General features: G+C 41.8%; 1 protein-coding gene across 3 annotated transcripts in view; it reads left to right on the top strand.

Moving 5' to 3' along the window:
• The window catches only part of sgsm1a (small G protein signaling modulator 1a), a 73,910-nt gene that overhangs the window by 7,245 nt on the left and 39,589 nt on the right, over positions 1-27,076 (top strand). For all 3 annotated transcript variants that reach the window (XM_071403921.1, XM_071403922.1, XM_071403923.1), the window contains exons 3-8: positions 8,846-8,921; positions 16,425-16,587; positions 16,860-17,012; positions 17,112-17,179; positions 17,347-17,492; positions 18,318-18,449. In XM_071403921.1, coding sequence (XP_071260022.1) covers positions 8,846-8,921; positions 16,425-16,587; positions 16,860-17,012; positions 17,112-17,179; positions 17,347-17,492; positions 18,318-18,449 — 738 coding nt within the window. The remainder of the gene's footprint in view (positions 1-8,845; positions 8,922-16,424; positions 16,588-16,859; positions 17,013-17,111; positions 17,180-17,346; positions 17,493-18,317; positions 18,450-27,076) is intronic.

The following is a 27,076-nucleotide window of genomic DNA, read 5'->3' as shown; positions in this document are numbered from 1 at the left end:
GTAGTGGAGGGTTGCCAGGTTTGATATGATATTGTCCCCACTGTGACAGCAGAGATGTAGAGTGATACTTGAGAGAGAACGTACTGAATGCTCCTCATCTAATGATGCCAGCCCTTGAGGAACGCAACAGTAAAGATTCACATTGTTTCAGCATGGATGTGATCTTGTCCTTTGGGCATAAACAAGGCTGCTGTTAGCTGTCAAAACTATCATTGCTCATAGGGGGTACCAAATAGATTTAGTCTAAATGTCATACAAGAGAAATGTTAGAAAAGAGGACTCCAGCCTCAAACGTGCACATAAGGATGAAATTTCAACTTTTTGGGAAAGAATAATATGCACAGTTTCCAGGGTCCAATATATTTATTGTTCTGGAATGATGAAATTACACAGACTGTATCCTTCCACCTAACTGTTTCCTATCCTGATGAAAAGAAATGTGAACCAATGATTATGCGTGATACCAGTTATCTGTGTTATGAATGGGCTTGTTGACGTACTCTATCTCTCAGAGATAGCTGCTGTGGACTCTGCTCAGGCGACAATGTGACTCGTGCTGTCGCCATAGAAACCTGCAGCTTGTCTGCTAAGACATCTCACCAGTTAGATTCTGTGATGGCTGGATGGGATCCAGATTCTGACTGATGGGAGGATAGAACTAGTAAGACTTGAGAGAAGTGACGTGCCCTGCAGTTTGCACATTTACTTTAGCTGCCTACCAATCAATGCACATCAAATCAAAGTTTATTTGTCATGTACACAGATTTGCAGATGTTAAAGTACACTACATGACCAAAAGTATGTGGACACCTGCTCGTCGAACATATCATTCCAAAATCATGGGCATTAATATGGAGTTGGTCCCACCTTTGCTGCTATAACAGCCTCCACTCTTATGGAAAGGCTGTCCACTAGATGTTGGAACATTGCTGCAGGGACTTGCTTCCATTCAGCCACGAGCATTAGTGAGGTCGGGAACTGATGTTGGGCGATTAGGCCTGGCTCGCAGTTGGGGTTCCAATTAATCCAAAAGGTGTTCGATGGGGTTGAGGTCAGGGCTCTCTGCAGGCCAGTGAAGTTTTTCCACACTGATCTCGACAAATCATTTTTTTATGGACCTCGCTTTGTGCACAGGGGCATTGTCATGCTGAAGTAGAAAAGGACCTTCTCCAAACTGTTGCCACAAAGTTGGAAGCAAGGAATTGTCTACAATGTCATTGTATGCTATAGCATTAAGATTTCCCTTCAGTGGAACTAAGGGGCCTAGCCTGAAGCAAGAAAAACAGGCCCAAACCATTATTTCTCCTCCACCAAACTTTACAGATGGCACTATGCATTCGGGCAGGTAGCATTCTCCTGGCATCCGCCAAACCCAGATTTGTCCGTTAGGCTGCAAGATGGTGAAGCGTGATTCATCACTCCAGAGAATTTGTTTCCACTGATCCATATACCAATGGCAACGAGCTTTACACAACTCCAACCGACGCTTGGCAATGTGCATGGTAATCTTAGGCTTGTGTGCGGCCATAGAAACCCATTTCATGAAGCTCATGATGAACAGTTATTATGCTGACGTTGCTTCCAGAGGCAGGTTGAAACTCAGTAGTGAGTGAGGACAGAGGATTTTTACGCGCTTCAGCACTCTGCGATCTCGTTCTATGAGCTTGTGTGGCCTACCACTTCGTTGCTAAGCCGTTGTTGCTCCTAGATGCTTCCACTTCACAATGAAAGCACTTACAGTTGACCGGGGCAGCTGTAGCAGGGCAGAAATTGTACAAACTGACTAGTTGGAAAGGTGGAATCATATGACGGCGCCATGTTGAAAGTCACTGAGCTCTTCAGTAAGGCCATACTGCTGCCAGTGTTTGTCTATGGAGATAGCATGGCTGTGTGCTCAATTTTATATACCTGTCAGCAACAGGTGTGGCTGAAATAGCAGAATCCACTCATTTGAAGGGGTGTCCACATACCTTTGTATATATAGTGTAGGTGCAGCAAAATTCTTTTGTTTCTAGGTCCAGCAGTACAGTAAATGTCTAACAGTACAATACTAATACACAAATAGTGTCTCATTGTATTTCAGTGGTTTGATTTTGTTTTGCGGTACAATTTACATTAACACAAACACGCATACATTACACATTTATAAGCGCATCATAAATTAACAAGACATTATAGCTACATACACAGGGAATTATTAAAGCTTAATGAATGTACTTAAAAAGTAAATTTAGCTCTGACATTTGTGATTGCTCTTATTCATTCAGTAAGCTTTAATAATGCTCCAGGTGGCTGTAATGTATATGATGTGCTTATATGCTGTAGATATGTAATCTGTCACGCTTCTCTGTGCCTTTTAAGATACAGTATGTGTTCAGAAAACGTCTGAAACCCTACCTCTTTAAAGAGTATCTTAAATGTGTGTGTGTGTGTGTGTGTGTGTGTGTGTGTGTGTGAGATCAGGGTTTGGGATTGCTATTGTTATCGTGATGGCAGCATCGTGTTTGTGTCTGATCATCGTTGCTGAAGCTAACAAGACTGTGGTCTCAGACAACCAATTGCAGGTCAACACTGCATCATGATTGGTTTGTAATTGGTATATAATTTTTATATTTTAATGCTTTCAAAGGGCAACATTTTATATATGCTGTACTTATACACTTCACTTCATTACACACTTCAAGTCTCAGTTCGCATACTTCATGAGTCACCAGTATTTTTCACTTTTCAGAAAACTATGTAAAGCGACTTTCGGTCCTAGAAAAGCGCGATATACATAACATGTACTGTAGTAGTAATAATAATAATAATAATAATGATTAGTAGTAGTGGTAGTAGTATTTCTGAAAGCATATTGAAAATATCTACCCTATATGTTCAATGTTCAAATTGACAAATCTTACTATTGTCACGCCCTGACCTTAGTATTCTTTGTTTTCTTTATTATTTTGGTTAGGTCAGGGTGTGACATGGGTGATATATGTTTTTTGTCCTGTCTAGGGTTTTTGTATGTTTATGGGGTTGTGACCAGTCTAGGGTTTTTTGTATGTCTATGGTTGCTTAGATTGGTTCTCAATTAGAGGCAGCTGTTTATCGTTGTCTCTGATTGGGAACCATATTTAGGCAGCCATATTCCTTGAGTGTTTCGTGGGTGATTATCTATGTCTATGTTTAGTTGCTTGTGTCAGCACTATGATTATATAGCTTCACGTTCGTTTTGTTGTTTTTGTATAGTTCATTCCGTGTTCTTTCTTTATTTAAAGAAGATGCATTCCAATCACGCTGCGCTTTGGTCTCATCGCTATAACGAACGTGACAACTATATTGCAATCGTTTTTATTTCAAAGCATTTTGAAAATGTTTCCTAAAGATAACAGCCATATTAGTCAACGGCTAACGCTTCCTTTCAGATCTCAATCTGTCTGGAGTGACTCATAGATGGCGGGCACCCAAGAGCGAGTGCAATCAGGGCTAGTTTTATTATAGGGTTCTGTTGTTGTTGTTTTCTCTTGTTGCTCTCTCCATCAGTAGCCTTGTGGGAGAAAAGCAGGTGCTTCCTTTGAAATGACTGCTTCCTGCTTTCCAAGCACCTGGATGGGGAGGGCTCAGGGACAAAACAAGGGGATTTGGGTATTCAGAGCTACTTCACTTTTGTATAAAATGTATGCTTTTAATTTAAATGTCTTAAAGAAAAACTACAGTATCAGGAGTACATTACAACACTGTGAAGCTTTGCTTCAAAATGTTAAGAGGACAGACAATCCTGTAATCCATTCCAGAGAAATATATTGAAGCACAAAGGTTAACGCACCAAAACCTACTTTGTGTGTGTGTGAAAAAAATAAAAAGATGGAAGGTGATATCTTCAGCCAGTCAACTAGTCCGATACCATATCAGTGATGTCAGACAAATGAGACAGATTTGCTCTCAAGGCCTCGGGTTGTCTCATTGAATCAGGGTCTGGAGAGAGTGGCAAAACTGTCAGGACAGGGCAGTCTGAACATTATACGCTAGCTAGCACACTGCGGGCTATTGTGTGTGTGTGTGTGTTGGGGCGAATAACACATTTGTGGCCTGCTGGAGGTCATTTTGCAGGGCTCTGGCAGTGCTCCTCCTTGCACAAAGGCGGAGGTAGCGGTCCTGCTGCTGGGTTGTTGCCCTCCTACGGCCTCCTCCACGTCTCCTGATGTACTGGCCTGTCTCCTGGTAGCGCCTCCATGCTCTGGACACTACGCTGACAGACACAGCAAACCTTCTTGCCACAGCTCGCATTGATGTGCCATCCTGGATGAGCTGCACTACCTGAGCCACTTGTGTGGGTTGTAGACTCCGTCTCATGCTACCACTAGAGTGAAAGCACCGCCAGCATTCAAAAGTGACCAAAACATCAGCCAGGAAGCATAGGAACTGAGAAGTGGTCTGTGGTCACCACCTGCAGAACCACTCCTTTATTGGGGGTGTCTTGCTAATTGCCTATAATTTCCACCTTTTGTCTATTCCATTTGCACAACAGCATGTGAAATTTATTGTCAATCAGTGTTGCTTCCTAAGTGGACAGTTTGATTTCACAGAAGTGTGATTGACTTGGAGTTACATTGTGTTGTTTAAGTGTTCCCTTTATTTTTTTTAGCAGTGTATGATGGATATTATTAAGGATATGGTCTTCTGAGATACAAACAGGTACAAAACAAACCAAATAACTATACAATTACAATTAGGAAAAATAAATAAATACCAAAGTCATCACCTTTATCATATATTTCATTGCTTTTTTTGACCATTTATTTAACTAGGCAAGTCAGTTAAAAAAACATTTTATTTACAATAACATCTTACCAAACGGCAAAAGGCCTCCTGCGGGGACAGGGGGGATTAATGTTATTTTATTTTTAAATATAGGACAAAACACACATCACGACAAGAGAGACAACACAACACTACATAAAGAGAGACCTAAGACAACAACATAGCAAGGTAGCAACTCATGACAACACAGCATGGTAGCAACACAACATGACAACAACATGGTAGCAACACAACATGGCAGCAGCACAACATGGTAGCAGCACAAAATATGGTACAAACATTATTGGGCACAGACAACAGCACAAAGAACAGGAAGGTAGAGACAACAATACATCATGCAAAGCAGCCACAACTGTCAGTAAGAGTGTCCATGATTGAGTCTTTGAATGAAGAGATTGAGATAACATTGTCCAGTTTGAGTGCTTGTTGCAGCTCATTCCAGTCGCTAGCTGCAGCGAACTAGAAAGATGACCGACCTAGGGATGTGTGTGCTTTGGGGACCTTTAACAGAATGTGACTGGCAGAACGGATGTTGTATTTGGAGGATGACGGCTGCAGTAGATATCTCAGATAGGGGGAAGTGAGGCCTAAGAGTGTTTTATAAATAAGCTTCAACCAGTGGGTCTTGTGACGCGTATACAGAGATGACCAGTTTACAGAGGAGTATAGAGTGCAGTGATGTGTTCTATAAAGAGCATTGGTGGCAAATCTGATGGCCGAATGGTAAAGAACATCTAGCCGCTCGAGAGCACCCATCCCTGGCGATCTATAAATTACGTCTCCATAATCTAGCATGGGTAGGATGGCCATCTGAATCAGGGTTACTTTGGCAGCTGGGGTGAAAGAGTCTAGATTTAACTTTAGCCTGCAGCTTTGAAATGTGCTGAGAGAAGGACAGTGTACCGTCTAGCCATACTCCCAAGTACTTATATGAGGTAACTACCTCAAGCTATAAACCCTCAGAGGTAGTAATAACACTTGTGGGAAGAGGGGCATTCTTCTTACCAAACCACATGACCTTTGTTTTGGAGGTGTTCTGAACCAAGGTTAAGGGTAGAGAAAGCTTGTTGGACACTAAGGAAGCTTTGTTCTAGAGCGTTTAACACAAATTCCAGGGAGGGGCCAGCTGAGTATAAACTGTATCATCTGCATATAAATGAATGAGAGAGCTTCCTACTGCCTGAGCTATGTTGTTGATGTAAATTGAGAAGAGCGTGGGGCCTAGGATTGAGCCTTGGGGTACTCCCATGGTGACAGGCAGTGGCTGAGACAGCAGATGTGTTCTGACTTTATACACTGCACTCTTTAAGAGAGGTAGTTAGCAAACCAGGCCAAAGACCCCTCAGAGACACCAATACACAAGAATGGAATGGGGAGTCAAAACACAGGGAGTCGAAACTTCCCGATTCTACCATTAAAATGAAAATGTGCTAGTTCTAGCTTGTGGTTTGGATAATTGTGATGTTTATGATAAAAACGTAATGTTAAAATACTAATGACTACATGCCGTGGCAGAGCCAGGTTGAAATTCCCCTTTAAGTGCCTTTGAACCGGGTATGGTAGTAGGTTTGTGTCAAGAACTGCAATGCTGCTGGATTTTTCATGTTCAGTTTCCCGTGTGTATCAACAGTGGTCAACCACAAAAAGGACATCCAGCCAACTAGACACAACTTTGGGAAGCAATGGAGTCAACATGGGCCAACATCCCTGTAGAATGCTTTCAACACCTTGTAGAATCCATGCCCCCAAAAATTGAGGCTGTTCTGAGGGCAAAAGGGGGGATGTTTTAGCCAACAGAGCAACAAAACTGGAACTCGGGGAAGGTGGTGTCACCAATGTACTCCAGCCAACATGTTATGGGCAAATTTCACATCCACAAATTGAAATGGCTGAGTTTATCCTTATGTGACCTGACCTCAAACTCCTGTTAGCTTGCCTCTTACACTTTACACCCCTTTGAGCTCTTTCTCCTCACAGAGACCATATACACCAATGTGACCATCTGGGTTCAAATACTGCGTTCTCCTGTATGCCAAAAGACTGTGTTTGCACACTGATCTGATTCTAGGGCATTAGCAAGTCTACAGGGGCAAGGTTACTCATCACATGATCATAGTTCACTGAACCACCTCTATTACACTTATGACAGATTATTTTACCTTCAGGGCCTGATTTCCCGATAGCAATGGAACTTGTGTTTTAACGATGCAACTTTCCTACAATGGCCGAAGATGTAACATACATTTCCCAAAACACCATGCAGAAAGAACATTCGGTAAGTCTTAAGAAAGAAAGGCAGCGCTGCTGTCTGATCAGCTTTCTCCATTCAAATTTTACCTTAACATTATAATTTTTCCACAATACTGACGACAGATCAGCTCCTAGAGCAATATTATCACCTAATGGCTGCAAATATTGAGGTTGCTTATTCTAATGCTTACCCTATAATAATGCAATCAATCACAGATTAATTTAGCACATCATTGTGCACATGTTGTTACACATCATTCAATATATTTAGGCAAATTACAGGCAGTATCCTACAATTAGAAAAATAGAACTCAATTGAATGAACATGAAATTGATTTCAATAAAAAAAAAATATATAGGCCTATGTAGCCTATACTGTAGGCTATTTATATTTTACTGCAGTCATCCCAGTTTTCATTTGAAGCATCTTTTTATCCTTTGCTTGTTTTTAACAATTGCAAAGACATTGGCAACTCTGTGTTTGCAGTCAACTTCGTTTGGGGGTCACATATTGGGGGTCACAGAGAGACAGTTAAACATCTTGATTCTATGTTTAGTGGATATCTTCTGTGTATAAAGTGATGTGGTAGGAAAAAAACACATTGAACGATGCACTTAGTGGTCTGAGGCAGTCGGTAAATAACAAGAAATTTCAAGTGCAACTTTAGAAACTATGGTTTTGCGAAACAGCTTGGCGATTTAACAATGATTAGTTCGAAGGTCCTAACGATGAACATAGCCTTAAGATGCTTTTGGGAAACCAGGCCCAGGTTTGTTTAACCATACTAGATTTACAATCAGAGATTGCAACATAGAGGCAGTTAAACAATCAAGTAATTATAAATATTTTTGCTTTAATGGAGCATTATTTGTTTAATCTGCCCTCTGTAGTGATATTCAAAGCTCCTCTATGTCTGCACAGATGTTTGGGTATCTGTGTGTTTGTGTGTGTGTGTGGCGTTGTTCTCTAGGCAGGCACCACCTCTCTTTGTGCAATGTAATATCTCCTCTGAGGAAAGACCTATTACAACAGGAAATTAGTGCTATCTGGGCTGCTCTATCTGCAGGCTGATTTCCAGGATACAGAGCAATGGCAGTGCTAGGAGATGTCCCCATATTCACCAGGGTCAGAGTTATCAGGCATCTGGGGCGCAGGTCTGATGTTGTCTCTGTGAGCAGCCTGTGTCCGGGTCAGCAAGGGGGAAACCTTGGTGTTGATTAAACCAAACGTTTGTACTCTAAAACTCTCCTCCCGCTTGTTTTTCCGAAGCTGTGTGTTTGAGTGAAGTTTCTGCTGGTTGCGACGTCACTGAATCAATTAGAGGTGTCGTATAGTGCCAGCCCTGGTGAGACATGAAAAGCGTCTGACACTGTGCTCTCACTCTCTCTTTCTCCATTCACATCTAAAGAGGTTTGATTGTAAAGCTAGTCTGTGAGGTGGGCCCCAGAGGTGTGGATAAATTAGCCCCCCACCCACCCAACATCAGCCCTCTTCAGCCCTATCCATCTGAGATCTGCTTGATGCGAGTTGGGTGACTCATCCTTCAAACTTTGCATGCACTTTTCCCGCTCCGCTTAATCTCTCTCTCTCTCTCTCTCTCTCTCTCTCTCTCTCTCTCTCTCTCTCTCTCTCTCACCCTCCCTTCCTGCCTCCCTCCCCTCCTGTATGTTCCCAATGTAAAACAAATTCTGTACATGTTTACTGATAAATCCTTCCCTCCTCCTCACTCCCGTAGATAAGTGGTTTTGTAGAGAAGGTCTGAGTGTCTCCTCCCCATGTCATTCACAGGTGAAGCAGATCATGGAAGAGGCTGTCACCAGGAAGTTTGTACATGAAGACAGCAGCCACATCGTCTCATTTTGTGGTGAGTTTCAACTATTGGGACATATTTGGTGGTATTTGCTCATTAATCACCTGCCCTACAACAGAAAAAAAATCAAACCTTTTGTCATTGTGCCAATCAGAAGGAACAGATATCCTGTCAGACACGAGTCAGTCAGATTTCAATGGTCAGGCTGTTTTTCCCAACATACAGTGTATTCGGAAAGTATTCAGACCCCTTGACTTTTTCTACATTTTTTTACGCTACAGCCTTATTCTAAAATGAATTAAATAGTTTTTTTCCTCATCAATACACACAATAGCCCATAATGACAAAGCAAACACTGGTTTTTAGACATTTTTGCTAATTTATAAAAAATTTAAACGTTTTTACATACAGTACCAATCAAAAGTTTGGACACACCTACTCATTCAAGGATTGTTCTTATTTTTTTACTATGTTCTACATTGTAGAATAATAACGCATAATGAATAATGTAGTACCAAAAATATATATTTAAGATTCTTCAAAGTAGCCATCCTTTGCCTTGATGACAGCTTTGCATTCAGGCCAAATAGTTCAATCTTGGTTTCATCAGACCAGAGAATCTTGTTTTTCATGGTCTGATAGTCTTTGGGTACCTTTTGACAAACTCCAAGCGGGCTGTCATGTGCCTTTAACTGAAGAGTGGCTTCCGTCTGACCACTACCATTAAGGCCTGATTGGTGGAGTGCTGCAGAAATGGTTGTCCCTCTGGAAGGTTCTTCCATCTCCATAGAGGAACTCTGGAGCTCTGTCAGAGTGACCATCGGGTTCTTGGTCGCCTCCCTGACCAAGGCTCTTCTCCCCCGATTGCTCAGTTTGGCCGGGCAGCCAGCACTAGGAAGAGTCTTGGTGGTTCCAAACTTCTTCCATTTAAGAATGATGGAGGCCACTGTGTTCTTGGGGATCTTCAATGCTGCAGAAATGTTTTGGTACCCTTTCCCAGATCTGTGCCTCGACACAATCCTGTCTCGAAGCTCTATGGACAATTCCTTTGACCTCATGGCTTGGTTATTGCTCTAACATGCACTGTCAATCATCAATCAATCAAGTTTATTTTATATAGCCCTTCGTACATCAGCTAATATCTCGAAGTGCTGTACAGAAACCCAGCCTAAAACCCCAAACAGCAAGCAATGCAGGTGTAGAAGCACGGTGGCTAGGAAAAACTCCCTAGAAAGGCCAAAACCTAGGAAGAAACCTAGAGAGGAACCAGGCTATGAGGGGTGGCCAGTCCTCTTCTGGCTGTGCCGGGTGGAGATTATAACAGAACATGGCCAAGATGTCCAAAATGTTCATAAATGACAAGCATGGTCAAATAATAATCAGGAATAAATGTCAGTTGGCTTTTCATAGCCGATCATTAAGAGTTGAAAACAGCAGGTCTGGGACAGGTAGGGGTTCCATAACCGCAGGCAGAACATCTGAAACTGGAACAGCAGCAAGGCCAGGTGGACTGGGGACAGTCAACTGTGGAACCTTATTTAGACAGGTGTGGGCCTTTCCAAATCATGTCCAATCAATTTAATTTACCACAAGTGGATTCCAATCAAGTTGTAGAAACATCTCAAGGATGATCAATTGAAACAGGATGCACCTGAGCTCAATTTGGAGTCTCGAAGCAAAGGGTCTGAATATCTATGTAAATAAGTTATCTGTTTTTTATTTTGAATATGTTTGGAAATATTTCTAAAAACGTAACAAAATGTGGAAAAAGTCAAGTGGTCTGAATACTTTCCGAACGCACTGTATACAGTATATGGTATAAGAACCGTACCGGTTTCCCTTTTTCTGATCCATTAAAAGACTTCTGTAAAACCTGACATCACAAAGAAAACCTGTCAGAATTACATCATTGCAACTATTGCTGGGACGCCTCTTATGCAACACAGCCAGGGAACAAGGTCGTCAAGCCCCGTCAAGAGTTTAGTGATTTAACACTTTGTTGTTGGTAGAAAAAAGGCTTGTTGAAAGCATAAGTATAGGTGATAAATCAAATCAAAGTTTATTTGTCACGTGCGCCGAATACAACAAGTGGAGGTAGACCTTATAGTGAAATGCTTACTTACAGGCCCTAACCAACAGTGCAATTTTTAAGTAAAAAACAGGTATTAGGTGAACAGTAGTTAAGTAAAGAAATAAAAAACAACATTAAAAAGACAGTGAAAAATAACAGTGGCGAGGCTATATACAAGCACCGGTTAGTAAAGGTTAATTGAGGTGGTATGTACATGTAGGTATGGTTAAAGTGACTATGCATAGTTGATAAACAGAGAGTAGCAGTAGCGTAAAAGAGGGGTTGGCGGGTGGTGGGACACAATGCAGATAGTCCTGGTAGCCAATGTGCGGGGGCACCGGTTAGTCTGGCTAATTGAGGTAGTATGTACATGAATGTATGGTTAAAGTGACTATGCATGTATGATAGACAGAGAGTAGCAGCAGCGTAAAAGAGGGGTTGGGGGGGCACACACAATGCAAATAGTCCGAGTAGCCATTTGATTACCTGTTCAGGAGTCTTATGGCTTCGGGGTAAAAGCTGTTGAGAAGCCTTTTGGTCCTAAACGTGATGCTCTGGTATCGCTTGCCATGCGGTAGTAGAGAGAACAGTCTATGACTGGGGTGGCTGGGGTCTTTGACAATTTATAGGGCCTTCCTTCGGCACCGCCTGGTGTAGAGGTCCTGGATGTCAGGCAGCTTAGCCCCAGTGATGTACTGGGCTGTTCGCACTACCCTCTTCATGTACAGTCACTGTGGGGACGACGTCCTCGATGCACTTATTGATAAAGCCAGTGACTGATATGGTGTACTCCTCAATGCAATCTGAAGAATCCCGGAACATGCTCCAGTCTGTAATAGCAAAACAGTCCTGTAGTTTAGCATCTGCTTCATCTGACCACTTTTTTATAGACCGAGTCATTGGTGCTTCCTGCTTGAATTTTTGCTTGTAAGCAGGAATCAGGAGGATAGAATTGTGGTCAGATTTACCAAATGGAGGGCGACGGAGAGCTTTGTATGCGTCTCTGTGTGTGGAGTACAGGTGATCTAGAATTTGTTTCCCTCTGGTTGCGCATTTAACATGTTGATAGAGATTAGGTAAAACTGATTTAAGTTTCCCTGCATTAAAGTCTCCGGCCAGTAGGAGCGCCGCCTCTGGGTGAGCGGTTTCTTGTTTGCTTATATACAGCTGACTGTGTGCAGTCTTAGTGCCAGCATCAGTCTGTGGTGGTAAATAAACAGCCATGAAAAGTATAGATGAAAACTCTCTTGGCAAATAGTGTGGTCTACAGTTTATCATAAGATATTTTACTTCAGGCGAGCAAAATCTAGAGACTTCCTTAGATTTCGTGCACCAACAGCTGTAAGATACGGTGTCAGAAACATTATGTACAAAATAAGTTACAAATAATGTGAAAAAACCCCACATAATAGCACAATTGGGTAGGCGCCCGTAAAACTGCTGCCATTTCTTCCGGCGCCATTTTAATTAGTGACTATCTGCTGTACTGCATAGGGGGGTGAAATAATCAAAATGTGCAGGGTTGAGACTTGACTAGGTGAGGGGTGATATCTGAGGAGGATTGACAAAGTTCCTAATATGTATGCCATACCACAAACTGGGGGCTGTCTCTAGGGAAAAATCTAATTTGCATACTCCTCGAGTAATCTCTCCAAAACCACATTGGAGGAGAAGATCAGAGGGGTGGGACCTCTGGCTTTCTCATCCAATGGGTTTTGAGAAGGAGAGAGGACGAGAGCAGTATGCAATTAAGATCTTCTCAGAGTCTCTCCAATGACTAGTGCTCTGTCTTGAAGACAGTGCACTGAGTTTTCTGCACAGGCAGTTTTGGCTGCCACAGTGGCACAAAGAGCCAAATAACCTTTAAACCGGTGCTGTACTCGGACATATTATTGAAAGTATGTTTGGTATAAATATTATGATGTAACATTTTTGTTTTTTTTGTTTGCAGTGGCTACAATTACCAAATGAATGAATGCAGCGGAAACAATGTTGCTAATGTAGGCTAGATTAATCAGCTAGTTAGCTAGGCTATGCTAATCTTTAATTGAATTTGTTATGCTACTGACAAACAGTCGAACTGCTGTTGCCCCCTCAGACAACACATGCTAGCAACTCCAAAGTATCCTACTACTGGCCGTATTAATTTCAAACTCACCGCTCTGCACCGGTGGGTAGCTCGTGCATGCAACAAGGAAGAGTGCAGCAATGCACTGCCGCTCTCACGGCCGCAGAAGGGCAGGGCAGGGGACTTTTTTAAAAAAGATTCATGCTTTTTATGAGAAATTATCTAGTTTGATAGGCAATTCGTTGCCTTTAAATTTATAAGAGAGAAAACAGATACAAAAATGTAATAAAAAGTCATTCGTTTTTTTTAAATGCCACCAATCATAAGGACACTTTTTTCATAGGAGGACAAAAGGGCAGGTGCTCCAGCACCCATAGGGCTCTATCTGTGCATGTGCCCACTGCTAGCTGATAACTGTGTGATCAATCTCCAAGGAAGGTCTCTTCCTCCCCGACTACAACAGGAGAGTATCCTGACTATTAGCAGACCTCGAAGTAAGAGCTTTCCCTTTACCTCATATGGCTGTTAGTGTTAGCTCCCCCCACGTTCTACTATGCTGTCCCAGGTTTTACACCAAGCTGTCACACAAATGTGTCTGTGTGCAGAGATCACAGGATGGAGATGGAGGGCGAGGGGAGGGGGAAAGGGAAGGCGTGAGGCGACGACTTGCTCAGGCAGGTCACCGGGGAGTAATTAGCCTCTATCATCATGGTCAAATATTCAAGTCGCCTAGGCAGGAGCGCCCGGGAAATATCAAGTGTTAGTCACTTCTTCCTGTTCTCCTCACCAAAATAGCTATTTTTCCCTTCCCTTCACATTGCTGTGACAGAGATAGTAACCATAGACTTAGGAAATAGAATACTAATTTAATAGGATCTTTATTTAGTTAAGTCATCCAATTGTTAATGAGGCCAATCTTTAAAGGTGTATCTTTCTCAAAGTGGTCATGAAGTAGCCTGAGTGCCAATCTGTTTCTGCACTCTTATCAACTCGTTATGGAATTGCCATACCATTTCAATAAGGATATAGCAAGAGAGCAGAAACAGACTGGCACCCAGGGTAGGCATGATGTTGGCATTGAATAATTAATCTAAGCCAATAGTGTGGTTGGCCGTATTTAGAATGTGTTGAGTGTGTCGTAGTGCTGAGAATTCCTGGTCAGTGGCAACACAGACACTCTGAGTCCCTTAATGTGTTCTGTTGCCACAGATACGGGGCTGATTAGGGGTCATTACTCCAGTAGCTGTAATTACCTTTTAAATAAGAGTGCCTCCTGTGTGGAAAGTGGACAGGGTCCAGCCACTCGTTTCCTTTAAGGGTTTATTTGACACAAAGGATATTGCTTTGGTTGTATGGCTCCCGGGCTTATGTTAGGCCAAAGTACTGCAAAGCCAAGGAGGTTTCACCCTCTGGAAATGCTGATTTCTTTTCAATATTGCAGTGTATTTTCTAGTAGTTTGAAAGATGAGGGGCATCCTATTGAGACATCTTTGTCACAGAATTACATTTCTCGCTCCTCTAATAATAAGGAAGGAAACAGAGACGTGCACCAAGATAAAGAGAAAGGAAGGAAGGAAGAGAGAGCGAGGAAGAGATGAGGTACATACTGTATTAGTGAGAATATACACAACACTGCTCCAACATTAGGATTACAAAGCTACAGAATAGCTGGAAAATATAGTAAATATATACAGTACCAGTCAAAAGTTTGGAACACACCTACTCATTCAAGGGTTTTACTTTATTTTTACTATTTTCTACATTGTAGAATAATAGTGAAGACATCAAAACTATGAAATAACACATATGGAATCATGTAGTAACTAAAAAAGTGTTAAACAAATCAAAATATAGTTTAGATTTTAGATTCTTCAAAGTAGCCACCCTTTGCCTTGATGAGAACTTTGCACACTCTTTGAATTCTCTCAACCAGCTTCACCTGGAATGCTTTTCCAACAGTTGTTGGCACTTGTTGGCTGCTTTTCCTTCATTCTGCGGTCCAACTCATTCCTAACAATCTCAATTGGGTTGAGGTCGGGTGATTGTGGAGGCCAGGTCATCTGATGCAGCACCCCATCACTCTCCATCTTGGTCAAATTGCCCTTACACAGCCTGGAGGTGTGTTGGGTCATTGACCTGTTGAAAAACAAATGATAGTCCCACTAAGCGCAAACCAGATTGGATGGCTTATCGCTGCAAAATGCTGTGGTAGCCATGCTGGTTAAGTGTGCCTTGAATTGTAAATAAATCACAGACAGTGTCACAAACAAAGCACCCCCACACAATCACACCTCCTCCTCCATGCTTCATGGTGGGAACCACACATGGAGATCATCCATTCAGATTACATAGTTTTATGAACTCTGATTACTCGGTTTTTATTTAGATTTAAATACATTATAAGTAAAGTTTAGTTATTCAGTGCAATAATGGACATGGTATGGAAATTATTTTGATATAGGTTAGGTTATAGCTGTATTGGCAAAGTTGGTTGAAAGTACATCACAGGCAGAGAGAGATTCTCCCTCCACTGCTTTCTTTCTCAGCACTGGTGCACTCCATCAGCAGGGGTTTCCATGACAACCACGGGATTAGTCATGAGAGAGAGCTCAAATGTCAAAACTGCTCAAGGCACTGCCACATAGGCCTTATAGAAAGACGTGTCTGTTCGTGTGTATGTGTGCATGCGGTGCGTGTGTGCACTAGTGTTTACTGGATAAGCTCTTGGCTTAGGAAAATATAATTATGTTTAAGGATAACGTAATAAAAAGGATTGCCTTATTTGAACCACTTTCATAACAGCCTCAAGCCGCAGAGCTTTGTCTGAAGTGTCCATCATACGGCTCAGTCACAATTACACAGAAGCTAAGTACTATAATATGCAGATTCTCTACGGGTATTGAGAGATTTTTATTTAGGACCATGTATCATATTTTTTACAACACAGTATGATGGTGGATGTGTTTTTTAAGAATGTGAATCCCCTTCTATTGACACTACATTTGTGTGCATCACAGGAGGTTGGTGGCAACTTAATTGGGGAGGACCAGCTCTGGCGGCTCATAGTAATGGCTGGAACGTAATAAATGTAATGGTATTGAACTCATTAAACACGTAGTTTTCATGTGTTTAATATCATTCCATTCACTCCATTCCAGACATTATGAGCCGTCCTCTCCTCAGCAGCCTTCTGTGGTGTGCATTCATCATCGTATGTCATATAATGTATTGCATCTTGTAACTCAACACCAGCATCATACAGTGATATTACATTTTTAATAAAGTTGAATGAAATATTAAAATGCAGAACATAAATGATTCATAATGGTGACAAGTTTCAGTGAATTCTCAAACTGTTTCTCATCTAGATTTTGAAATGTACTATTATTTCTGTGCCTATTTGTGTGTGTGTGTGCAGCTGCGGTGGAGGCGTGCATTCTCCATGGGCTTAAGCGGCGAGCGGCGGGATTCCTGCGTAGCAACAAGATAGCAGCGCTCTTCATGAAGGTGGGGAAGAGCTTCGCCCCGGCAGAGGAGCTGTGCAGAAAGGCTCAGGAGCTGGAACAGATCACGGAGAGCAAGTGAGAGCACACACACCTTTGTACAGACACAAACACACCACCGAATCCCTGTACAGACACAGACCATAGCACTCAAAAGCAAAGAGCTGTTACTGTATATTACTGCTAACAAATCCTAAACATGATCTCTGTCATACATGACAACTCTACTCACACATAATTATAGTTTACTGATGCAATGCAGGTGTCACATAATAAATTATCACTGGTAGAAAATAACCAAAGGTAACCTCTGAGTTCCTCCCTCCCTCTCCCCTGTTTCTACGTTGCAGACGGAACCAAAGTTTGCCCAACCAGGATAGCTTACGGATACTGTCCAGGCTGCCCAGCCTCAGCCCGCAGGTGGTCAGAAACCTTTGGATCCGCACGGCCCTCATCGAGAAGGTGCTGGACAAGATCGTGCTCTACCTCGTGGAGAACAGCAGGTGAGTCACAAGAGGGTGAAAGGCATGGTCACCTGCAGGGAGGAGGCAAAGGAAATCCAGAAATGCACAGCTCACCTCCATAACGTTTTTATGTTCCAGTAAATTCTATGAAAAAGAGGCTATTCTGATGGATCCGGTGGACGGACCCATTCTGGCCTCTTTGTTAGGTAATGATTCCACATGGTTAAGCTTTTATTCATAAACATCTCATCTCAGACAATATACCAGTGTAGTAGGGGATTTCCTCTCACACGGGGCACCAATTAATGTAAGTGATTCTCCTCACACTGGGCACCGATGCGTCTTTTCACGCTATTATTCTGTACTCTGGCAGTGGGGCCCTGTGCCTTGGAGTACACAAAGATGAAGACGGCGGACCACTTCTGGACAGACCCCTCGGCCGATGAGCTGGTCCAGAGACACCGCATCCACAGTGGCCACTGCAGACAGGACTCCCCCACCAAGAGGCCTGCTCTCTGTGTAAGTTTCCTGGGAAGGGTAGGGGTTCTAAATAATGTCCCACTACTCTTCCAAACTCCCCAAAATAAGATTGAACATGACCACATTATCCCCTGGTATACATTTCTCTATTGATTATTTCATATCTTTGTTTTGCTGACACTGCACACTATTAGCTCAAACGTAGCGGGGATATCCGTGACCAATCCTGTCATTGAAGCCTCCCCCAGCCTCTCTCTTTCAGTAGAAGAAGACCTGCTGCTGTCAATGCATTAAGGAGCACATTGTGTCCTGTGGGAGAGGACAGAGTGTATTTTCTGGAACTACTCTTCACATTATCATTGACCCCTGCAGCTAGAATCATCTCGCCACGTAGCACCATTCTCATTCTACATTGACAACTGAGAGCTGTTTATTGCAGCACTGTATCTTTTGTACCCTAGAGGCAAACATAATGGGCTTTGTCATCAGAAACAGAGTGGCAAATGGTTTCCCATTTCATTTTTCTTCAACCAACCAAACACATTTCTGATGTTACATCGTTTGAGTCAGTGTTGCAGCCTGAAATCAAATACATGGCTGAAAGGGTTTCTAAGAGCTGTATAAGCTGGGTAACATTATAATACTTGATTAGCCGTTGCTAATTCATTCCCAGTGGATGATCATTGTGGTTAACTGTATGGAATAAACTAAATGTGCTCAATGGTGGATGAACAATATGGCATCATACATTCATTTTGCACCAGTGATGTGTGAAACTAACTGGCCAATATATGGAAGTTGGATGGACGGATGGGAGGATGGATTGAGATGGGGTAAAAACAAACACACTGTCTGTGTTTCCAGATCCAGAAGAGGCATTCCAGTAACAGCATGGAGGAGCGGCCCTCACCTTCAGCGCGGGACTACGTGGAGTCCCTGCACCAGAACAACAGAGCCACCCTGCTGTTTGGAAAGAACAACGTGCTGGTGCAGCCGGTAAACAATTCATCCTCCTCCCATCTCTAGGAGGCTCACCAGTTTGAGTGTGTTAAGAACTGCAACGCTGTTGGGTTTTTCATGCTTAACAATTTCCTGTGTGTATCAAGAATGGTCCATCACCCAAAGGACATCCAGTCAACTTGACACAACTGTGGGAAGCATTGGAGTCAACATGGGCTAGACGAACTGAGACTGAGGGCAAAAGGGGTTGCAACTCAATATTAGGAAGGCGTACCTAAGGTTTTGTACACTCAGTGTATCTATAGAGAGATTCGCCATACAGCGGTTTCTGTGGAAGATGATCTCTCATGATCTCGCAAATATGCCAGTTGTTAACACCACAACATAGTAGACCTATTTGGAGACACTGTGAATGCCAATCTGTAAAATCCAGAACAGCTCAGTAGGAGCTTATCTCCTGTTTTTGTAGCATAAGGCAGTTTGAAGTATATGGTGTCAAATCCGATTCAAAAGTCGAACGGGCACAAGATGAATCATCATTGCGCGAGCAAACACTTGAGTGGAGAAAGAAGAAATGTGGTTGAGCGAGCAGAGGAAGGGTCCCCCGAGCGCAGGCCAGCGTGGTGCGCGCAAGTTTTTATTTTTTGTTTCACCTTTATTTAACCTGGTAGGCCAGTAGAGAACAAGTTCTCATTTACAACTGCGACCTGGCCAAGATAAAGCAAAGCAGTGCGACACAAACAACACCGAGTTACACATGGGATAAACAAACGTACAGTCAATAACACAATAGAAACATCTATATACAGTGTGTGCAAATGTAGCAAGATTAGGGAGGTAAGGCAATAAATAGGCCATAGTGGTGAAATAATTACAATTTAGCATTAACACTGGAGTGATAGATGTGCAGAAGATGAATGGGCAAGTAGAGATACTGAGGTGCAAAGGAGCAAAAAAATAAATACCAATATGGGGATGAGGTAGTTGGGTGGGCTATTTACAGATGGGCTGTGTACAGGTACAATGATCGGTAAGCTGCTCTAACAGCTGAAGCTTAAAGTTAGTGAGGGAGATATAAGACTCCAGCTTCTGTGATTTTTGCAATTCGTTCCAGTCATTGGCAGCAGAGAACTGGAAGGAAAGGCAGCCAAAGGAGGTGTTGGCTTTAGGGGATGACCAGTGAAATATACCTGCTGGAGCGCGTGCTACGGTGGGTGCTGCTATGGTGACCAGTGAGCTAAGATAAGGCGCGGCTTTACCTAGCAAAGACTTATAGATGACCTGGAGCCAGTGGGTTTGGCGTCGAATATGAAGCGAGGGCCAGCCAACGATAGCATACAAGTCGCAGTGGTGGGTGGTATATGGGGCTTTGGTGACAAAACGGATGGCACTGTGATAGACTGCATCTAATTTGCTGAGTAGAGTGTTAGAGGCTATTTTGTAAATGACATCGTCGAAGTCAAGGATCGGTAGGATAGTCAGTTTTACGAGGGTATGTTTGGCAGCATGAGTGAAGGATGCTTTGTTGCGAAATAGGAAGCCGATTCTAGATTTAATTTTGGATTGGAGATGCTTAATGTGAGTCTGGAAGGAGAGTTTACAGTCTAACCAGACATCTAGGTATTTGTAGTTGTCCACATATTCTAAGTCAGAACCGTCCAGAGTAGTGATGCTAGACGGGCGGGCAGGTGCGGGCAGCGATCGGTTGAAGAGCATGCATTTAGTTTTACTTGCATTTAAGAGCAGTTGGAGGCCACGGAAGGAGTGTTGTATGGCATTGAAACTCGTTTAACGCAGTGTCCAAAGAAGGGCCAGAAGTATACAGAATGGTGTCGTCTGCGTAGAGGTGGATCAGAGAATCACCAGCAGCAAGAGCGACATCATTCATGTATACAGAGAAAAGAGTCAGCCCGAGAATTGAACCCTTTGGCACCCCCATAGAGACTGCCAGAGGTCCGGACAACAGGCCCTCCGATTTGACACACTGAACTCTATCTGAGAAGTAGTTGGTGAACCAGGCGAGGCGGTCATTTGAGAGTTAAACTTGAGAGCTTGCGAGTGTGACTTTGAACTGCTCTTCCGCATGCAGTAAATTAATTTGAGAGCAGAGATTTTTGCTCACCTGAAGAAATACATACTACATGTCAAGACTGCACTCTCACAAACACGCCGCGTCCCCACATGGATGTCTTCTCTCCCTCTCACACTTTCCAGTTTCCTCTCCAAAATCTATTTTGCTCTCACAACTGCTTACTATAATTGTATAATAGGTATAATTCTAGCCAATGAACATAGCCTGTAGCAGTCTACTGAAACGCAATTGGTCAAGTTTTTGGACCAATCGCATCTTGACTGCTCTCTAATCTGATTTTTTTACCATAGAGATGAAAGGGGACGGTGAAAGGTGAACGATGTCTGACAATGAAGAGGTAAGTTCCATAGTTTTTCAGTAGAGAAACTAGCTAACCAACTAGCTAGCTAATTAACTATGATTTCAATATTGAAATTGAGTAAGTAGTTATTTGATCTTCTGTTATTAAAGCAGGGTATTGATGAGGCAAGCTAGGTTAACATCAGCTAGCTAGGAAACGAACTAGCTAACGGTAGCTAGCTAGCTAGCTAACATTTAACCATGTGGTTTAACTACTGGATCAGTGTCCCGAAATCGGGAGAGTTGCTGCTCAATATGCGATATTTGACTAGAATGGCATTGTAAACAAAAGCCAAACTTTCTGGGACATAGACATGTCTTATATGGTCAGAAAGCTGAAATGATTGTTAATCTAACTGCAGTGTCTAATTTACAGTAGCTATTACAGTGAAAAAATACCATGCTATTGTTTGAGGATAGTGCACAACAACAAAACACTTTTATCAAGGCAACTGGTTTGATACATTCACCTGACGGTATATAATTTACTTACATTCAGTAATCTTGCTCTGATTTGTCATCCTGAGGGTCCCAGAGATAAAATGTAGCATTGTTTTGTTTGATAAAATACATTTTTATACCCTAACACGATCCATGTTGTATACAGCGTTTCGTATGAATTCCGACTCTTTCAACTTGCAACAAAACAATCTATGAAATCTAAACAGCAATCCTCAGACACTCTAGAAGGCAACCAAACTTTGTTTCATCATTCTACATTACGTATTGGCTACACAACATGTCTAATAGCCCACAAAGGACAGCCATCATAATGCACCAATGAGACGGGCAGTGTTCCCTTGATTGACAGTCTCTTGGTCCAATGACCACCTATCGTTTTTAAACATAGCTAGTTAGATAGCCAATGAGCTGGGCTTTACATGAGTATGTGATGGCCCTTTGTTGGAGTAATGGCCATTGTCATATGGCTGCGTGCAACACAATTCATTCTCCATTGAAAATCTATAGGACACAGGGGAGTTTACGTTACGCTGCGCTCGCTTTCTTCTACAAAGTTTTCTCAAACTTAAAAAGTACAACATGGCTACTAACAGTATAAACTTCAAGTATACACATTTGGATGAGATTGCAGAAATTGACCGGGAGAGTGACACGAGGAGTCCTGCGCATAAGAAAGATAGGAAGGAGAAGGTAATCTTATTTTTTTTAAATCAGTAAGTAAAATACGTTTTTGCTTCTCGTGCTAATCCAGTTTTTTAAATGGTTTCATATTAATTTAATTGATCCAGATATTTCATTATAGTGATTGTGTTCCCCATACTTTATATATATATACACACACTACTGTTCAAACGTTTGGGGTCACTTTGGGGGAAAAAAGCACATATTTTGTCTATTCAAATAACATCATATTGATCAGAAATACAGTGTAGACATTGTTAATGTTGTAAATGACTATTGTAGCTGGAAACGGCAGATTTATTTATGGAATATCTACATAGGCGTACAGAGGCCCATTATCAGCAACCATCACTCCTGTGTTCCAATGGCACGTTGTGTTAGCTAATCCAAGTTTATAATTTTAAAAGGCTAATTGATCATTAGAAAACCCATTTGCAATTATGTTAGCACAGCTGAAAACTGTTGTCCTGATTAATGAAGCAATAAAACTGGCCTTCTTTAGACTAGTTGAGTATCTGAAGCATCAGAATTTGTGGGTTCAATAAATGGCCAGAAACAAAGAACTTTCTTCTGAAACTCGTCAGTCTATTCTTGTTCTGAGAAATTAAGGCTATTCCATGCGAGAAATTGCCAAGAAACTGAAGATCTCGTACAACACTGTGTACTGTACTACTCCCTTCACAGAACAGCGCAAACTGACTCTAATTAGAATAGAAAGAGGAGTGGGAGGCCCCGGTGCACAACTGAGCAAGAGGACAAGTACATTAGAGTGTCTAGTTTGAGAAACAGACGCCTCACAAGTCCTCAACTGGCAGCTTCATGAAATAGTACCCGCAAAACACCAGTCTCAACGTCAACAGTGAAGAGGCGACTCCGGGATGTTCCTCTGTCCAGTGTCTGTGTTATTTTGCCCATCTTAATCTTTTATTTTTATTGGCCAGTCTGAGATATGGCTTTTTTTTTGCAACTCTGTCTAGAAGGCCAGCATCTCCGAGTTGCCTCTTCACTGTTGACGTTGAGACTGGTGTTTTGCAGGTACTATTTAATGAAGCTGCCAGTTGAGGACTTGTGAGGCGTCTGTTTCTCAAACTAGACACTCTAATGTGCTTGTCCTCAGCCATTTCCAGCTTCAATAGTAATTTACAACATTAACAATGTCTACACTTGTCACGCCCTGACCATAGAGAGCCCTTGGATTCTCTATAGTGGTTTAGGTCAGGGTGTGACTAGTGGGGTGTTCTAGAATGTGTATTTCTATGTTGGTGGTTTTGTATGGTTCCCAATTAGAGGCAGCTGGTAATCGTTGCCTAATTGGGGATCATATTTAGGAAGCCCTATCTCCCACCTGCTTTGTGGGATATTGTTTGTGTTAGTGTGTTTGTGCACTACGACTTCACGGTCTTTGTACGTTTTGTTTCTAGTTTCACTTTGTATAAAAAAGATGTGGAACTCAATGCATGCTGCGCCTTAGTCCGCTCATTTTGAAGATCGTGACAACACTGTATTTCTGATCAATTTGATGTTATTTTAATGGACAAAAAATGTACTTTTCTTTCAAAAACAAGGACATTTCTAAGTGAATCATCTTTTGAACGTTAGTATATATATATATAGTTGAAGTCGGAAATTTACATACACTTAGGTTGGAGTCATTAAAACTTGTTTTTCAACCACTCCACAAATTTCTTGGAAACGAACTATAGTTTTGGCAAGTCGGTTAGGACATCTACTTTGTGCATGACACAAGTAATTTTTCTACATTTGTTTACAGACAGATTATTTCACTTATAATTCACTGTATCACAATTCCAGTGGGTCAGAAGTTTACATACACTAAGTTGACTGTGCCTTTAAACAGCTTGGAAAATTCCAGAAAATGATATCATGGCTTTAGAAGCTTCTGATAGGCTAATTGACATAATTTAAGTCAATTGAAGGTGTACTTGTGGATGTATTTCAAGGCCCACCTTCAAACTCAGTGCCTCTTTGCTTGACATCATGGGAAACTCAAAAGACATCAGCCAAGACCTCAGAAAAATTATTGTAGACCTCCACAAGTCTGGTTCATCCTTGGGAGTATTTTCCAAATGCCTGAAGGTACCATGTTCATCTGTACAAATAATAGTACGCAAGTACTAAACACCATGGGACCACGCAGCCGTCATACCGCTCAGGAAGGAGACGCGTTCTGTCTCCTAGAGATGAACATACTTTGGTGCGAAAGTGCAAATCAATCCCAGAAAAACAGCAAAGGACCTTGTGAAGATGCTGGAGGAAACAGGTACAAAAGTATCTATATCCACAGTAAAACGAGTCCTATATCGACATAACCTGAAAGGCCGCTCAGCAAGGAAGAAGCCACTGCTCTAAAATCGCCATAAAAAAGCCAGGTTTGCAACTGCACATGGGGAAAAATATCATACTTTTTGGAGAAATGTCCTCTGGTCTTATGAAACAAAAATAGAACTGTTTGGCCATAATGACCACCGTTATGTTTGGAGGACAAAGGGGGAGGCTTGCAAGCCGAAGAACACCATCCCAACCGTGAAGCACGGGGTGGCAGCATCATGTTGTGGGGGTGCTTTGCTGCAGGAGGGACTGGTGCACTTCACAAAATAGATGGCACCATGAGGAAGGAAAATTATGTAGATATATTGAAGCAACATCTCAAGACATCAGTCAGGAAGTTAAAGCTTGGTCGCAAATGGGTCTTCCAAATGGACAATGACCCCAAGCATACTTCCAAGGTTGTGGCAAGATGGCTTAAGGACAACAAAGTCAAGGTATTGGAGTGGCCATCACAAAGCCCTGACCTCAATCCTATAGAAAATTTGTGGGCAGAACTAAAAAAAGCGTGTGCGAGCAAGGAGGCCTACAAACCTGACTCACTTACACCAGCTCTGTCAGGAGGAATGGGCCAAAATTCACCCAACTTATTCTGGGAAGCTTGTGGAAGGCTACCCGAAACGTTTGACCCAAGTTAAACAATTTAAAGGCAATGCCACCAAATACTAATTGAGTGTATGTAAACTTCTGACCAACTGGGAATGTGATGAAAGAAATAAAAGCTGAAATAAATCATTCTCTCTACTATTATCTGATATTTCACATTCTTAAAATAAAGTGGTGATTCTAACTGACCTAAGACAGGGAATTTTTACTAGGATTAAATGTCAGGAATTGTGAAAAACTGAGTATAAATGTATTTGGCTAAGGTGTATGCAAACTTATGACTTCAACTGTATATATATATTTTTTTTAATCTTTTTTTTTTATAGATGTGTTATATATTTGATGTATTGATGCAGTGCTCACCCCCTGCTAAAATAAAGGATAAATAAAATAAGTAATAGTAAAATTGAGTTCTAACTGATTTAAAAAAATCTTCAATAGATGTTAGAGAGTAAGATGACCTGTGGGAGCCAACTTCAAAGACACCTCATTCAAGTCCATCCCCCACTCAATCAAATGTAGGAATTGGTTTCTCCAGTCAGACCCCTCTGCTGTCTCTGGCTCCACACCCACCCCCGTCCCGGCCATCTAGAGGTGTGAAGGTTAGTACCTTTTATGTACGGAAGCTAATGATCCATCATGTATGACATTCCTGGGAGTATGTTAACTTTAATTTTGTATTACCATAGCATTTTTGTATGTTCTCTATAGTTATGTACTTTGAAATGTATCAATTTACCATTTCGGCCACTTGGGTACATTTGGCTAAACTCGTGAGGGACACCTGGGAGACTTGATACAAAATGTAGAGCTCTCATTCTTGAATGTATCAGTAAGAAACTTTGCACACCCACTGCTGCCCTCTTGTGGACAATGTCTAAATTACACCTAGATTCCTTGGTCAATGTATGGCCTTTATTTTGCATTTCAAAGATGATTTAGAAAACTGATGTTTTTTGTTAGTTTTAATTTTTACTAGATCTAATGTGTTATTCTCCTACATTAATTTCACATTTCCACAAACTTCAAAGTGTTTCCTTTCAAATAGTACCAAGAATATGCATATCTTTGCTTCAGGTCCTGAGCTACAGGCAGTTAGATTTGGGTATGTCATTTTAGGCGGAAATTGAGATGAAGGGTTCAAACCTTAAGAAGTTTTAACCAAAGCCAAGGTAGTTTAGTTTTCTATACCGTCTCTAGTTTAAATAAGAGCATTGTACATAAGTTGAGGAGGGATTTAGTAGAGTAGAAGGACTTGGAAGACCATCAGAAGAGGGGGGAGAGGCAGGGTGAGAACAGATAGGGAAGAGGTCAGTGATTGAGGAGGGAGAGCCAAGAGAGGTCAGGCTCTGAACCAAATAATAGCCAATATTGTTAACGGCATAGCTACTTTGAAATCCAATCTGATTTAAATAAAGATTCAATAACTTTTACTCTGTCAGTTTTTGTGCAGTTGCAATAAATGAGAATGATCTCAAACCATTTCTCTCTCTCCATCCCTCATTCCATGCAGGTCCACTGTCACTAATGGTGGTGAAGTTGTTCTCTGCTCAGCTGACAGAAACAGGAGATACAGGAGTCCATTCTGTTCCAAGTAGCTTACCTAGGCTCTCCTCTATGCACAACTCTATAGTGTTTGTTCCACTAATTTCTTTGACGCTGTATGAAGGCATTGTGCATAAGACATTTGTCAAGTAGAGAGATGATGACCAGCTGCTGTCTATTGGTTAGAAAGATAGTTCTATACTGAATGTATGTGATAGTCATTGGTAAAGAATATGAGCAGTGTAGGTAAGGGAAGAAGTGAAAACCTAGAGGAGGATAGCTTTCCCACAAGGTGGGTTAGGCATGAAATGACAGCAGGCTGTTTAATACTGAGCCAAGCTGACTCACAAGTGGTATGTATTGGTACAGGGTAATTCTACAGTAAGAGTGATGCTGACATACAATTTAAAATGTATGTCAAAGAAACCAATGATTGCAAATTGTTAAAATTAGTACTTGTGCATAGTTGTATGGTTTGTTTCACTTTGAAATCCTTGGTTTTTGTTTGACATACAGTACCAGTCAAAAGTTTGGACACACCTACTCATTCAAGGGTTTTCTTTATTTTTACTATTTTTTTTACATTGTAGAA

Source organism: Salvelinus alpinus, chromosome 5, assembly GCF_045679555.1.
Source record: "Salvelinus alpinus chromosome 5, SLU_Salpinus.1, whole genome shotgun sequence".
Lineage (NCBI taxonomy): Eukaryota > Metazoa > Chordata > Actinopteri > Salmoniformes > Salmonidae > Salvelinus > Salvelinus alpinus.
This window is presented reverse-complemented; position numbering and strand designations above follow the sequence as displayed.